At 39.0% G+C, this 13,643-nt stretch overlaps 1 protein-coding gene and 1 long non-coding RNA gene across 2 annotated transcripts; one reads left to right on the top strand and one right to left on the bottom strand.

Moving 5' to 3' along the window:
- Positions 1–1,949: 1,949 nt before the first annotated feature.
- Positions 1,950–5,044, bottom strand: Rgs2 (regulator of G protein signaling 2). The gene is made up of 5 exons (XM_042674503.1): positions 4,885–5,044; positions 3,856–3,957; positions 3,694–3,755; positions 3,046–3,212; positions 1,950–2,817 (listed from the first exon to the last, which is right to left on the bottom strand). The coding sequence occupies exons 1-5, from the start codon at positions 4,992–4,994 to the stop codon at positions 2,623–2,625; spliced, it is 636 nt and encodes a 211-aa protein (XP_042530437.1). The 5' UTR covers positions 4,995–5,044; the 3' UTR covers positions 1,950–2,622.
- Positions 3,967–10,307, top strand: LOC122103835. Its single transcript, XR_006146837.1, has 3 exons — positions 3,967–4,500; positions 6,128–6,133; positions 10,294–10,307. It is a non-coding gene; the product is annotated as an uncharacterized LOC122103835 (long non-coding RNA).
- Positions 10,308–13,643: the final 3,336 nt, after the last annotated feature.

Genomic DNA, 13,643 nt, shown 5'->3' with positions numbered 1-13,643 from the left:
CCCTACAGGTGCTTGGCCATATTCAGCATATTGCCTTTATCCAAATGCTTGGGAGATTTTTCCAGAGTTTCTAAGAAACAAGAGCCATGGTCAAGAGTATGCCCTGAAGAATCCTTAGTTAAAAATCAGAACTACATTTTTTGTGGGGAGGAGATAGTTGAGACAAATGTAGTTATTTAGACAGCAGATGACAGAGAGTAAGCTGAAAAGAATGTCAGGTAAAGTAAGTAGGACTTGTTGGCAAAGTGACTAGATGGCATGACTCCTTGCTTTGTACATTGGAAAGAATCTTTACAAATTAAGGAGAATGTAGAGTTGATATACTTATATTTTTTATAATACATGTCAATGCTTCCACAACCCTTCAGCATTCATTGATTCCTTTATGGATCATGTCTTATGTTAGCAATATAACATATATTCAGGTGGATGGTGAGATAGCATTGGGCAATTCAGTCTGTCACAGTGTGTGGCTCTTGTTACTAGAGTGTTATTAAGATAGAAATCAGCACATTCACATGTAAATAATATACTGGAGGTCAAGTCTTGACCAACCATATGCAAAGGCACTTTTGAGTGCTTCACAATTTCTAAAGTCCCTTATTGCCTTACAGAACCCAAAGAAATAGGTAGGAGAGTCTAAAATGAGGAACCAAGCCAAAAGCAGGTGGCTCATGCCTGTCATCCTAGCTACCCAGGAGATGAGGTCTGAGGATTGTGGTCCAAACCTAGACCAGGCAGGTAAATCCATGAGACTCTAATCTCCAATTAACCACCAGAAAACCAGAAGTGACACTGTGGCTTAAGTGACAGAGCCCTTGACTTGAACTGAAGAGCTCAGGGACAGTGCAGAGGCCCAGAGTTCAAGCCCCAAGGGGGAAAAAAAATGAGAAGCCAGGGTGGATTATGGAGAACAAAAGATCACAGTTAGAGAAAGTAATTACTTTGGTTCAGGTCTTCCAACTCCAAGATGAAGTTTTACTGTTGTTAAAATTATAACCAAATAACTGGAAAACTAGTCTGATAAGGAATGGTATATTCTTCTTTAATTAGTTTGGTGCATAACAAATTCAAGCTCTTCTCAACTAGGATAAACTACACTCCCGGATTAAATTTAAGAACTAAAAATACACTTTATTTTATTTCTCATTTCCCATACTGTTAATCAAATGCAACAGGAGGTGTAGGGAAATTCTGAGATTTAGACTGACTGGTGCTGGCAGGAAGCTTTCAGGTATGTTAACTTGAAACCTCATGCCATTATCTGTGGGGGAGGTTGGAACCAAGAGTTTAAAAAGCAGGTATACATTCACCTTATTTAGTTTCTTTCTTCATTTGAATGCAGTTAAGTGAATAATTCTGGTGATTTTCCCCGTCATGGTATTTTACTGATCATATTTATTCCTTTAGCTAAAGGACTGATGTTTCCATTAAGTAACAAGCTTGAATTTTACAAATTTTTATCAGAACGTGTGACCTTAAAGTGGTTCTACAAATGTGATTTGAGTTTGTTAGGACAACATAATGTTTATAAAGAAGAGTGTGGTTTCATTGTAACTATCACTTTTATTTCACAAGGACTGTCATTTCCCACTGCATAGGCACAAAAACTTTTCAGTCAGGGCTGGGAAGGTGGCTCAGTGGTGGAGTACTTGCCTTGCATGCAGAAGGCCCTGGGTTCAATTTCTCAGCACCACATAAGCAGAAAAACCCAGACGTGGCACTGTGGCTCAAGTGGTAGAGTGCTAGCCTTGAGCTGAAGAGCTCAGGGATAGCACCCAGGTCCAGAGTTCATGTCCATAACTGACCAAACAATAAAAAAAAGAGAGAAAAAAGAAAAAAACAAAACTTTTCAATCGGGATGTCTTTACTAGAATGATCTTTGCTTTTCTATTTGCCTTATTTACAGTTATTAAAATCAAATAGAGTCACATCTGACTTCCAAGAGCTCAAAGACATTATTTATCAAAATAAATTTATTAGAAGTATTCAAAGACCACGTCGAAGTTTAGCTGCCTTCAAGACAGTATTTGGCACTCATAACGGACACTGTAGTTTTCTACACAACATTCACTCCATTTCACACTATCAACAATTCAAACAAACCTTTTTCAGTTTCAGCGATACACAGAAAACAGTACTGATGATTTGCAGACCTCAGAACTCCAATACCCTTGCACATAGTAAACATGATATTTAGTACTAAAAATCTAAAATACAACCAAAACTACTATGTGGTAACACACACTGTTTAGGGAAAAGATGTACAGCCAGCTAGGTAAGGCCACATAATCCCAGATCTATTGATCCTAAACACCATTTAGACTAGTGTTATTACACTGTATCTTTCATCTCACACTCCTGCTCTTTTAGTGAGGTACACCCTTTTTGGACCATTGTTCCCATCCTCGGTTTTTCACACAGTAAGCGAAGCCATTCCGACACAGCTTCTCCTAGGCTCCCGGCTTCCTGATTCATTACCCAACTCTGAATCAATAGTTCTGAGTGATGCTTTCTGAACACCCAGCCTGAATTCAAGGTCAGTCTTTTTAGCAGATCACAGCCTTTCCTCTTAGGAAAAATGAAAAGAAAATGTCCTCCATTCTGGGGCTTTCTTTCATCTCATGTAGCATGGGGCTCTGTAGGGATCTGTGGTTTTTTACACAAGTCTTGGTAGAATTCAGACTCCAAGAAACGGGGATAGGAGTTGTTCTCCATCAAGCTGTAAACCCTTTTCTGGGCAGTTGTAAAGCAGCCACTTGTAGCTTCTTGTATGTTTTGGGCAATCAGAGTCTTGGTTTGAAAGTCTATGTTTATCTAAAATCAAACAAAAGAGGGGGAGGTTATTTGGTATTCAGTGTTAGAGACTGACATTTAAATATCTGAAAAATTAAAAATGTAGCCAGTTTTGGAAAAATTTAAATTGAATTAGATGTTAGTTTATCCAAGGTAGAGGGCATTACCATGCCCTGTTCCACCTGATCTTGATGCATGTACTGTTCTGGTTTCCAAATTATGCAGCAAGCAGGTACCCTTTTCTCTTACCTCTTTGGGAGCTTCCTTTTCTATGAAATCAGTATATATTTTCTTTGCTTTAGAAGATAATTTTTGGGGTGATTTCGTTTTTTTGAAGTCCTCACAAGCCAACCAGAACTCGATATTTTCTTCACAGAACTCTGATTTCAAGAATGCCCTGAATGCAGCAAGACCATCTGTAAGGAGAGAAGAAAGCACACATAAGAGGAAGAAATGAGTGATTAAATAACGCCTTATATTTTTCTAGTAGTGGAATTATCTGCTTTCTATATTTCACTCAAAACTTGTAAGACTCTTTTAAGTGTAGCTCTTTAAGTAGTCATATGCCAGTAGGCAAATGATTAAGTTAGTACTCTGCTACAAAAATATATTTAACCTTGCTGTCTATGAGAAACATCTGTAGGCGAGCCATATATTATCAGGGAACCCAGCTCTTGAAAACTGGATACAACAGAAAAACTGACAACTATAAGTGACTAAGACTTTAATTTTTAGGCTACTTTTTTCCCCCCACCTGACATTCCCACCATACATTTCCATTTAGTTTTCTGTCAAAGACTAATTCTCCTCTCAAAAGCTGCTTATTTGTGGTGTGGATGCAATGTTCCTAGGCCCTTGTGATACTTGCAATGGATCTAATTCCAGAGATGAACTTACATTTACTGGCAAGCAGCTCATCAAAAGTTTCTGACCACAGTAACGCTTCCTCAGGAGAAGGTCTGCAAGAGAAGTCGGATATGTTAGTTTATGTACATCTGTTCCTCTTTTCAGTTCAGCAGTTAGTTCTTTATATTTGCAAGTATTGGATGCCAAACTTACTTGATGAAAGTCTGCTGTTTGCTTTTCTTGCTGGCTTTGGGTTTCCCAGGAGTGGATGAATTTTGCAAGAAGTAGCTCAAACGGGTCTTCCAATCTTTCAAACTAAAAATGTTTAAAAAATGCATATTTATATTCACTAAGTAATATGTGAATATGCTACTGCAGTTGAAAGTATTTTTGCTAAACAGTGTCACAAACTCATTACAGATAAAATAAGACAAAGCAAGAAGAATCTTTATTCTCCCGACATTTAATCACAGCATCTTTTGTACTGATCACAATGTCATACACTCATCCTGTCCTGTACCTAAGGACAAGGCTACCCTATCGAGTTTAATACATTTAGTTGCCACAGTTCAAAAAGCATAGATGCTACTGCTGGTGTCTCCCAGGTTAATCACAATGGAGACACGTCGCAGGTGAGAACCACCCCTGCGGATCTGCTTTGAGCTGGCTCAAGCCTCTTCCCTCTCCACCCTCAGACCAGGAGATTCCGGCCTGGGCTGGATGCTGTGTCCCAGGCTGCGTGAGAGATGGGGTTCCCTCTAGCTCCTCTCCTGGGCCCACCTACAGCCCTCCTTCTGGGCAGATACTGCAGAACAGTAATTCCCTACAAGTCGTGACCAGATGAGAGCTGTTCTGCTAGTAAAAAAAAAAAAAAAAAAAAAAAGGATCTAAAACGAATATGCGTAGAGCCAGCCAAAACGTCTCCACCTGGCAGCCCCGTGAACAGACCTGAACTCATGGCAACCCATGGGTCTGAACCCAGGGTCCGAACTCTTCTTGAATGCAGAACCAGGACCCCAGCTCCTCACACCTACTGCAGCGTCCGCCCTCCAAGCACACGAGTGCATAACACCCAGATGCATTGGACAAATCATTTTCTCCCTTTCCCTCCTCCCCTGCAGAGGCGCGGGCTAAGGAGACCATTGCTGTCAGAATGCAGACCCCTGGGTGCAGCGTCTGCAGCAAGCCCGGCGTTCACAGCTCCCCAGGCAATGGACTGGGGGGCCAGAAGCCCATACTTACAGGGTGCGCTTCATCTTCTCACGCTTCTCCTCGCTCTTGGGGCCGCCGCCTGCACTCTTGTCCATGGGTACGCAGTCGTGCTGGACGGCCAAGAACATGGCACTCTGCATTCTAGTTTCCCCCGCGGGCGCTGCAGCTGTTTGCGGCCAGGCGGGCGCCTCGCCGCCTTTTAACTGAAGCAGCGGCGTGGGGGCGGAGCCGCGCGGCGTAGACCCCACCTCCCGAAGGCGAGGATTGGTCCGCTTCCGCCCGGCTGAGGGCGGGGCGGCTCCGGCCCGCGGCAGTCCCGGCTGCTACCAAAGGTTCTGGAGGCGAGGGCGCTGCTGACGTAGGCGCCCTGGCTTTGTGCGCACGCAGGCCAAACTGCGGTGGTTGGCAGCGATCCCTGTGGGAGCAGACAGAAGCCTGCAGTGTGAGCGGTGGCCGGTGACCTTTGTCTGGGCGTGGCGGCCGGGCGAAGGCGAGGCTCGGGCTGCACCGCGGCTGAGCCTGGCTGCAGGCCTGGGCGGGGGAGGGGAAGCCCCGGGGGGGGGGGGGGGGAGCCCCTGCTTCCCATCACCCCCCACCCCGTCCCCACCGCAGGGGAAGGTCAGGTGCCAGACTTCAATGGCCTTAATTCTTCCTCTCTGCCTCCCACTCCAGCTCCTCATTTGCGCTTCCCAGCCCTGCTTACTCATCGCCATGCTACCTGGTGTGTAAACTGAGGCAGCCCCAGACTCACTTGATGGGAGGAAGGAAATAGGTTGGCTTTCCAGCGCAGGTGGTGTGACCTGCTCTGCAGCCTGCCTGGGAATATCCTGGGAAGGACGTGACTCAGAAGGTGCTTGGATGATGGGCTTTGCATTTTTGATCATTAGACTCGTGGCTTACCGAGGTCTGTGAAGCTGCAGGACAAGTTTCTTAGGAGCCTTTAAAGCATTAAGGACCAACACAAAGCACTTCCCCCTCCCCCCCCCCCCCCATGGGGAGAAATAAGAGAGAGAAATTTAAAGAATAAAGGAGTTTTCAATTCTAATGCACAGAAGTGTAAGAGTGAAAGGAGTCAGGATTTCCTTATGAGTCACTCTAGGGAAGCTTAGAATTTACCAGAACACTGGATTGATAATGTGTGGGTCTAATGTGTGGGAATGATAGAAAGGTATAAGCAGTTTACTTCATCTGTAATTTCTTCCAGCTGCAGGTTTTCCTCTCTTCCGATTAATTGGTCTCAACTACAAAATGACTGCATTTCAGATAATAGTAGAATGATGTAATAGAATAAAAGTAGTTTCCCTGTCAAGACTCTAAGCAGGCAGGAAAATTGACAATAGTGTATTAATTAGGCTACAGATGCACTACCTACTTTGCATTAGGTCTATTAAAAGAGAATTGGAGACATATTCTGGAAAATTGGAACCCGCCAACACATTTCTTTGTTGAGCTGCCAGTAGTTGGAGCTCTAAGTTTGACTTGCGAGCCAACTGTGCAGTTAATACTGAAGAGAACAGTTACACATTTTGTGATAGAAAGGGGAAGTATTTAGATTTCAGTAATACTTTAAAACATGTTTACAAGACTGTCAGGTTGACTTTTTTGTACTACTATGTTCTATATTTCCAAAAGAAGTGCATAACATTCATACATATACTTTCAGTTTCTGATATTACCATATTTATTTACTAAGTATGTGTAACACAGAGACATATTTTCTGCATTAAACACATTTGTAATGTGTAGAAGACTTGATTTTCTTCCATAGTACAAACCTGTTTTTCACTTACAGCCTTGGGTATACTTATAGAGATTGAAGCTTACTTGTAGGTCAGGAATTCTGACAGACAGGAGGTGGGGAACAGAGAAAAGGAGGAGTGTAGAGGGAAGGAAAAAGAGAGGGCAAGAGACTAGCCAGCCCAGCAAGAATGAGCTGGATTGTGTCAGTCTAACAACTAATTAGAGACAGTGCATAACCAGTAAATACTAAGTAACTGTTGGGACAGTAACCTCACACCTTGTTGAGCCCGGTTTTCTCATCTTATTAAGAGGATCATGTGTTTCTTGTCAGCTCCATAAGTCTTTATGCATATCTTACATGGAAAACCTTTTATAATTTCTAATGTACTATAGGAAAGTTTCCCAAATTGAATATATATGAACAAAACAGTGATCAAACCATATATTTTCAAGGTTCACACAGACATAATTATAATATATATATACACACACACACACACACACACATATATATGTATTACTAGATATCAGTATAATGTTGCAGATTTGTAGTGTCAACTTTACAATATTGAATAGATTCTGTCTGGAAAATCAGTGATTATGGGAGATGAAGAAATCAATGAACAGTGAAATTTCTCAGAGGTCTCCGAACCAGAGGAAGGCGGTCATTTCTATATATTAACAAAATGAATCCACATATGCACTAGGAAGAAATTAGTTTAAATGAGACTATCCTAGATTGTTTTGTTTAGAGTATTTGCTTTTCAGAATCCCTTTCAGACTAAGGCTAACAATTTTTCATGAAAATTGTGATTGACTAGTAGGAATAGCTATCGATTTGATAATTTTTATAAGAATTAGTCTTTTTAAGTGTTAAAACAATACCTGGTGTTCAGACAGAAACCTTTCCTTAAAAGGTTGCAAAGTTAATATTTTAAACAAAACAAAACAGGCTGACACATTTAAAGTAAAAGCTTCCATTTTCTTTGATGACTTCCTTTTTTTTGTTGCGATTGGCTTTTAGGTAAATAGGGTTGCTTCATGTTAAGATGACACATATTTTCCATCCTGTGGTGGAGGAAGAAACAATGCAGTAGGTTGTCAGAGTTGCAGGGCAAAACCACAGCTAACCAGTGGCTTTTAAACTAAGCATATGTTTTCCATGTTAAGCCTTCCATGCCCTCTACTGGACAGACTATCTGAACACATTAGTGATAAAAGCTCTCAGGGTGGGTCTTGAACATTATATATATATAATTTTTGCAAACAAAAATACAAACTTCTAACAATGCTAAGAAGATATTAAGAAGTAAAATTGTCTTGCCAAACCTCTCTTTGTTACTAAATTATGACCAAGTAAAAAACTCATGTATACTGACTCTTATTCTTAGGAACCAAGATACATGTTCAACAAACACCACATATGCACACAAACAGATACAAACACACACACACACACAGAAATAGCATTCTGTGTATAACTATGTTTTGTTGTTTTTTGTTTTTCAGTTAGTAAGATATTTTAGTTCTTAAACTTTTAAAGATCCTGTTGCTTAACTTGTGAAATCTTAAATAGTTAAAAAATACAAAAAATAGAAAAGGAAATGTCATATAGCAGTGTTCCATGAGTAACTGGATAAATGAAAATCTTTAGTGAGAATCAGACATGAGGGAATATTACATTAGTCTTTTCTGTTTTTTGGTTTTGTTTTTATGTCTAATTGAATGCCAATTGGTGAAATACTATTTTATCAGAACGAACAAGACTTTAGAATATTCCACACTTTAACCTTTTAATATGATCTGAGATTTTAAAGTTATAGTTAATTTTTTTAAATGTAATTTTCAAACCAGAAGCTAATGGGAAAAAAAAATAGTGTTTTGCCAGTGATGACTAGATTTTTTTTAAATAAGTTTTTTTTAATTGTGAAAATACTGTACAAAGGGGTTACAGTTACATGAGCAAGGTAATGAGTACATTTTCTATCAAGCATTGTTGCCTCCTCCTTTGTTTTTCCCCTACCATCCAGTGCTTCCCACCTCCTCAAGGACACCCCTCCACCCCCCACTCCCCCGCCTAAATTGTAAAGTTCATTTTTCAACATAGCGTCTTGTACATCTCTTTGTTACAATGGGTAAATCTGTAAGGGATGACTAGATTTTAAAGTAATACTTGCCGTGCCTTGAGGAGGAATTAATAATTTTACCAATGCTCCTGTTGGTAGTTGTAGTTAGAGTGCCACTATAGTCCAACAAAAAGAAACAAAATACTAAAAAACAAACAACAACAGCAAAAACAGGCAGGCATTTGACATCCCAGCCACATAGGTATCCTAAGAAGAAGGATCTTAATCCAGGCAAGCCTAGATAAAAAGGGAGATCTTGTTTGAAAAATAATAAAAGCAGAAAGTGCTACAAGTGTTACTCAGGAGTAAGAGTACCTGCCTAGAAATCCAAGCCTCTATGTTCAAAGTCCAGTATTTCCAAAGCAATACAAAATAAGACTTTTAAAGAGATGCCAGTAAACCTTGACACAGTTCTTGTTTACTGAGTTAATGACACTAGTACACTCCAAAACTTCTGAAGACAAAATAGCTTGTCACTTCTTTTCACAAGAGCCATTTAAAAGAGAAGATTGGCTAGATAGACTGTGCACTTTTTTTTCTTTTCCCCTTATTCCTGCTCTATTTGAGGTAACACCTTAGAAAAATTATTTTGCCTTTTTCTGTTCTTATTTTTAGGGTAAAATAATGACAGTACTGTACATTGTTAGAGTTGATGAACCTATATTTCACCTATCATCTTATTGTTCACTTTTGTTGTATTTAGAGATAATACATAAATGTTCATTGGCAGGTTGCCAGTACTATAGAAACACACATCCCTAAATATTCCCACTAGCCTTGAAAAATAGCCCACTGTCTACAAGTACCACAGTTTATTTATTCGTCCACCTATGGGAGGATATTTTGGTTGCTCCCAACTTATGTCAGTCAGGAATAGGTCTGCTATAAACATCTGTGTGCACTTGCAAGTTTCTCTATGGACATGTTTTCAACCTCTTTGGTTATATATTAAGGGCATCACAGCTCAATCATAAGCTAATGCTGCATTTAGTATTGTACAAATCACTAACCTGTTTTCCAAAGTGGATGTTCCACTAGCAATGACTGAGAACTCCTGTGCTAACAGATTCTCATTGACATTTGGGCTTGTCAGTCTTCTGAATTTTAGTCAGAATACTGTGTAGTTGTATCTGTGGTTGTAGTTTGTATACTCCTGATGGCATATGGGGAAGAAACAACCTTTTGATGCTTATTCACCATCTGTATATTTTCTTTAGTGAGATATCAAAGTCCTTGGCCCATTTTGTTTTATTGTGAAAATACCATATAGAGGGGTTACAATTACATGGGCAAGGTAATGAGTGCATTTCTTATCAAGCATTGTTGCCTCCTCCTTTGTTTCCCCTTCCCATCCCTTCCCATACTGCTCTCCCACCCCATCCTCCCCCCCCAGCAAAGTTGTAAAGTTCGTTTTTCGACATAACGACTTATACATCTCATTGTTGTAATAGGTCCACCTGTATCCCTAGCTAAACGAATTGTTTTTTCCCTTCCCCTCATCAAATTATACCAATATCAAATACAGTGAAAGCAGGGGTTATATCATGGGGGAAGGACATTCAAAGCAACAAAGAAATCATCTTAAAAATATGTTAGAAACAATCGTGTGAAAGAAAAAAAAACAGTTGAATACTTATCTTGGGGTTCATTTTCCTAACATCCACTTATCTGACCTTTTCTGCTTGACTCAGACATATACTAGTTATTGCAAATAAAGGAAACCATGGGACCTATGTTTCTTTGAGCCTGGCTTACTTTACTTAATATAATTTTTTCCACGCCTTTCCATTTCCTAACAAATGGGGCAATGTCGTTCTTTCTGATGGAGGCATAGAATTCCATTGTTTATATATACCACACCTCATTCTTCAAGAAAATAGAAGAGGCAATCCAAAAATTCATATGGAACAATAAAAGACCACGAATAGCAAAATCGATCCTTAACAGAAAGAACAGTGCTGGAGAAATAGCAATACCAAATTTCAAATTCTACTACAAAGCCATAGTAATCAAAGCAACTTGGTACTGGCACAAGAACAGACCTCAGGACCCATGGAATAGAATTGAAAACCCAGAAATGAACCTAAAGACCTATAGCCATCTAATCATTGATAAGAGAGCTAAAAAAATAGAATGGAAGAAAGACAGCCTCTTCAGTAAATGATGCTGGCAAAATTGGTTAACTGCTTGTAGAAAACTAAAGCTAGATCCTTATATATCACCCTGTACCAGAATCAACTCCAAATGGATCAAAGACCTCGGAGTCAAAGCAGACACTCTGAAAACATTATAGGATGGAATAGGAGAAACCCTAGGTCTCCTTGGCACAGCCTGAAATTTTCTTAATAGAAACCTAGAAACACAACAAATCAAAGAAAGGTTTGACAAATGGGATTGCATAAAATTGCATAGCTTCTGCATGGCAAAGGATATAGCTAGCAAGATCAATAGAAAGCCCATGGACTGGGAGAAGATCTTCACTAGCCATACAACAGACAAAGGTCTCATATTTAAAATATACTGGGATCTCAAAACATTAAATCCCCCAACAACAAATCTTCAAAGAAACAACTGCCCAATATATAAGTGGGCCAAAGACTAAAAGAGAAACTTCTCTGAAGAGGAAAGAAGGATGGCCAATAGACAATGAAGAAATGCTCAACCTCTCTAGCCATAAAAGAAATGCAAATCAAAACAGCATTGAAATACCACCTCACCCCGTTTGAATGGCTAGAATCAAGATCTCTTATAAAGACAGATGCTGGAGGGGATGAGGACAGAAGGGAACCTTACTGCATTGTTGGTGGGAGTGTAAACTGGTTCAACCACTTTGGAAAGCAGTATGGAAGTTCCTCAAAAGACTCCACATAGAGTTCCCCTATGACCCAGCAATCCCACTTTTGGGCATTTACCCAAATGATCACAAACAAGACCACACTAAAGCTACCAGCACAACTATATTCATTGCAGCATTATTTACCATAGGTAAGATATGGAACCAACCCAGATGCCCCTCAGTAGATGAATGGATCCAGAAAATGTCGTATATATACACAATGGAATTCCATTTTTTTCAGTTAGGGTCATCTATTTTCTTACTGTTGATTTTTAAGAGTTGTTTACATAACCGTCTTTTATTTGATATATTTGCATATTTTCTGAAGTCTGTGGCTTCATTCTCTCTCTCTCTCTCTCTTTTTCTGGTGTGTGTGTGTGTGTGTGTGTGTGTGTGTTGGTCCTAGGGCTTGAACTCAGGGACTATGTTGTCCCTGTGTTTTTATACTCAAGGCTCTTCCACTTGAGCCACAGTTCTACTTCTGACTTTTAGACATTAATTAGAGGTAAGAGTCTCATCGACTTTCCTGCTTAGGCTGGCTCTGAACTGTGAGATCTCATCCTTCTGAGTAGCAGGAGCTACAAACATACAACTTATAATTCACTGAATATGACCTTTCAGAAAATTTTAATTGCAGTAAAGTCCATCTGTTGTTGATTGTACCTCTGGTATTATATGTAAAAGACAATGTCAAATTTAAGTGCACATATTTTTTCTCTGCTAAGGATGTTAATTTCTTCTGAAAGTATTATGGCTTTACATTTACATTTAATTTTGTGATCCATTTTAAGTTTTAACTTTCATTTTTAAATTTAATTTTAGTGGTATAATTTTACAAAGGAGTTTCATTATAATATTTACAACATGTGTATAATGAACGTTGATCCAATTTACCCTATCAGTATTATTTTTTGTGTTTTCTTTTTGAATGAAATTAGTTTTGAATTGCTTAAGTTGTCTCTCAGAAATGCATTACAAATGTCCATCTCTTTTGTTTGTTTGTTTGAGGTCTCCATTGTACAGTGAATTTGCTGTGCTGTGAGTATTAAGAGGGAATTAAAGTTTCCTCTGAAGTTTTTATACATTCTTTTCTAACTTATATTTTGTTTGCTTTTGTTTCCTTTGTCACTTGAAGTGAAGATATCTCATTTGGAGACTTGCATTTTTAGGCCTTCAACTATTTTGTATCCTTTAATTGATGTTTTGTGATTCATGTTTTATTTTCTTTTTAAAGAGTGTTTAAAATAGATTACAAATGAGTAAGCATGACCACCTGGCACACCCCTGTCAAGACTAGTTGTATATAACCCAGGAACATCTCTGATTTTCCCCAAAACCTTTTGAACTCTCTTTTTATGAGTACTCATTTTTTTATATGCTTGTTAAGTGAAATTTCAGGGATTCACTGTATTTTGTCTTTTTCATTCACAGTAGTCAGAACTCGATCTGAGCAAGTGGTTTCTCTTGGGCTTTTTCTGGTTTTATAATTTAGAACTTGTCCCATATGCACCCGAGTTCCTTTTTATAAACTATTAGAGATTTTCTTTTATTAAACTATTTCTCCTGATAAAGTGTGAAATAAAATGTGTTTGCTCAGTCTATGTACTTTTAGCATCCTGTCAGAGCAGTGTTATGCCTTTCTGAAATGGGAAATTGCCCCTTCTCTGAAGATGGGAAATTTACTCTCAAGCGTTGTTTTAGTGACTTTGGAGTTGTTCTTATTCTTACAATGTGTTTTAAAGTTATTTTCCTTTATCCTACTTGAAAGTTGATGTGTTCCTATGTGCCTACTAAAGATGACTATTTTTTAAAATGTCAGGGTGAACTTGTTTTGTAAGTGTTTAGATATTTTGTCAAATCCTTCTCCAACACTATGTGTTTTAAACTCCCTCACAGAGTTGAAGATTTCTTGCACTTTATGAATGGGTTTCCATGTTTCTTTTTTAAAATCTCATTTTATCATAAAGTTACTGTAAAGATGGGTTATAGTTATATGAGTAAGGCAATGAGTACAAGAAATGTACTCATTTCTTGACAAGCATTGTTAACCCCTCCTTGTTGTTCTCCAACTATCCCTTCCCTCCCCC

Source organism: Dipodomys spectabilis, unplaced genomic scaffold (assembly GCF_019054845.1).
Source record: "Dipodomys spectabilis isolate Male_0828 unplaced genomic scaffold, ASM1905484v1 ptg000019l, whole genome shotgun sequence".
Lineage (NCBI taxonomy): Eukaryota > Metazoa > Chordata > Mammalia > Rodentia > Heteromyidae > Dipodomys > Dipodomys spectabilis.
Note: the sequence above shows the minus strand (reverse complement) of the source record. Positions and strands in the feature narration are given on the sequence as shown.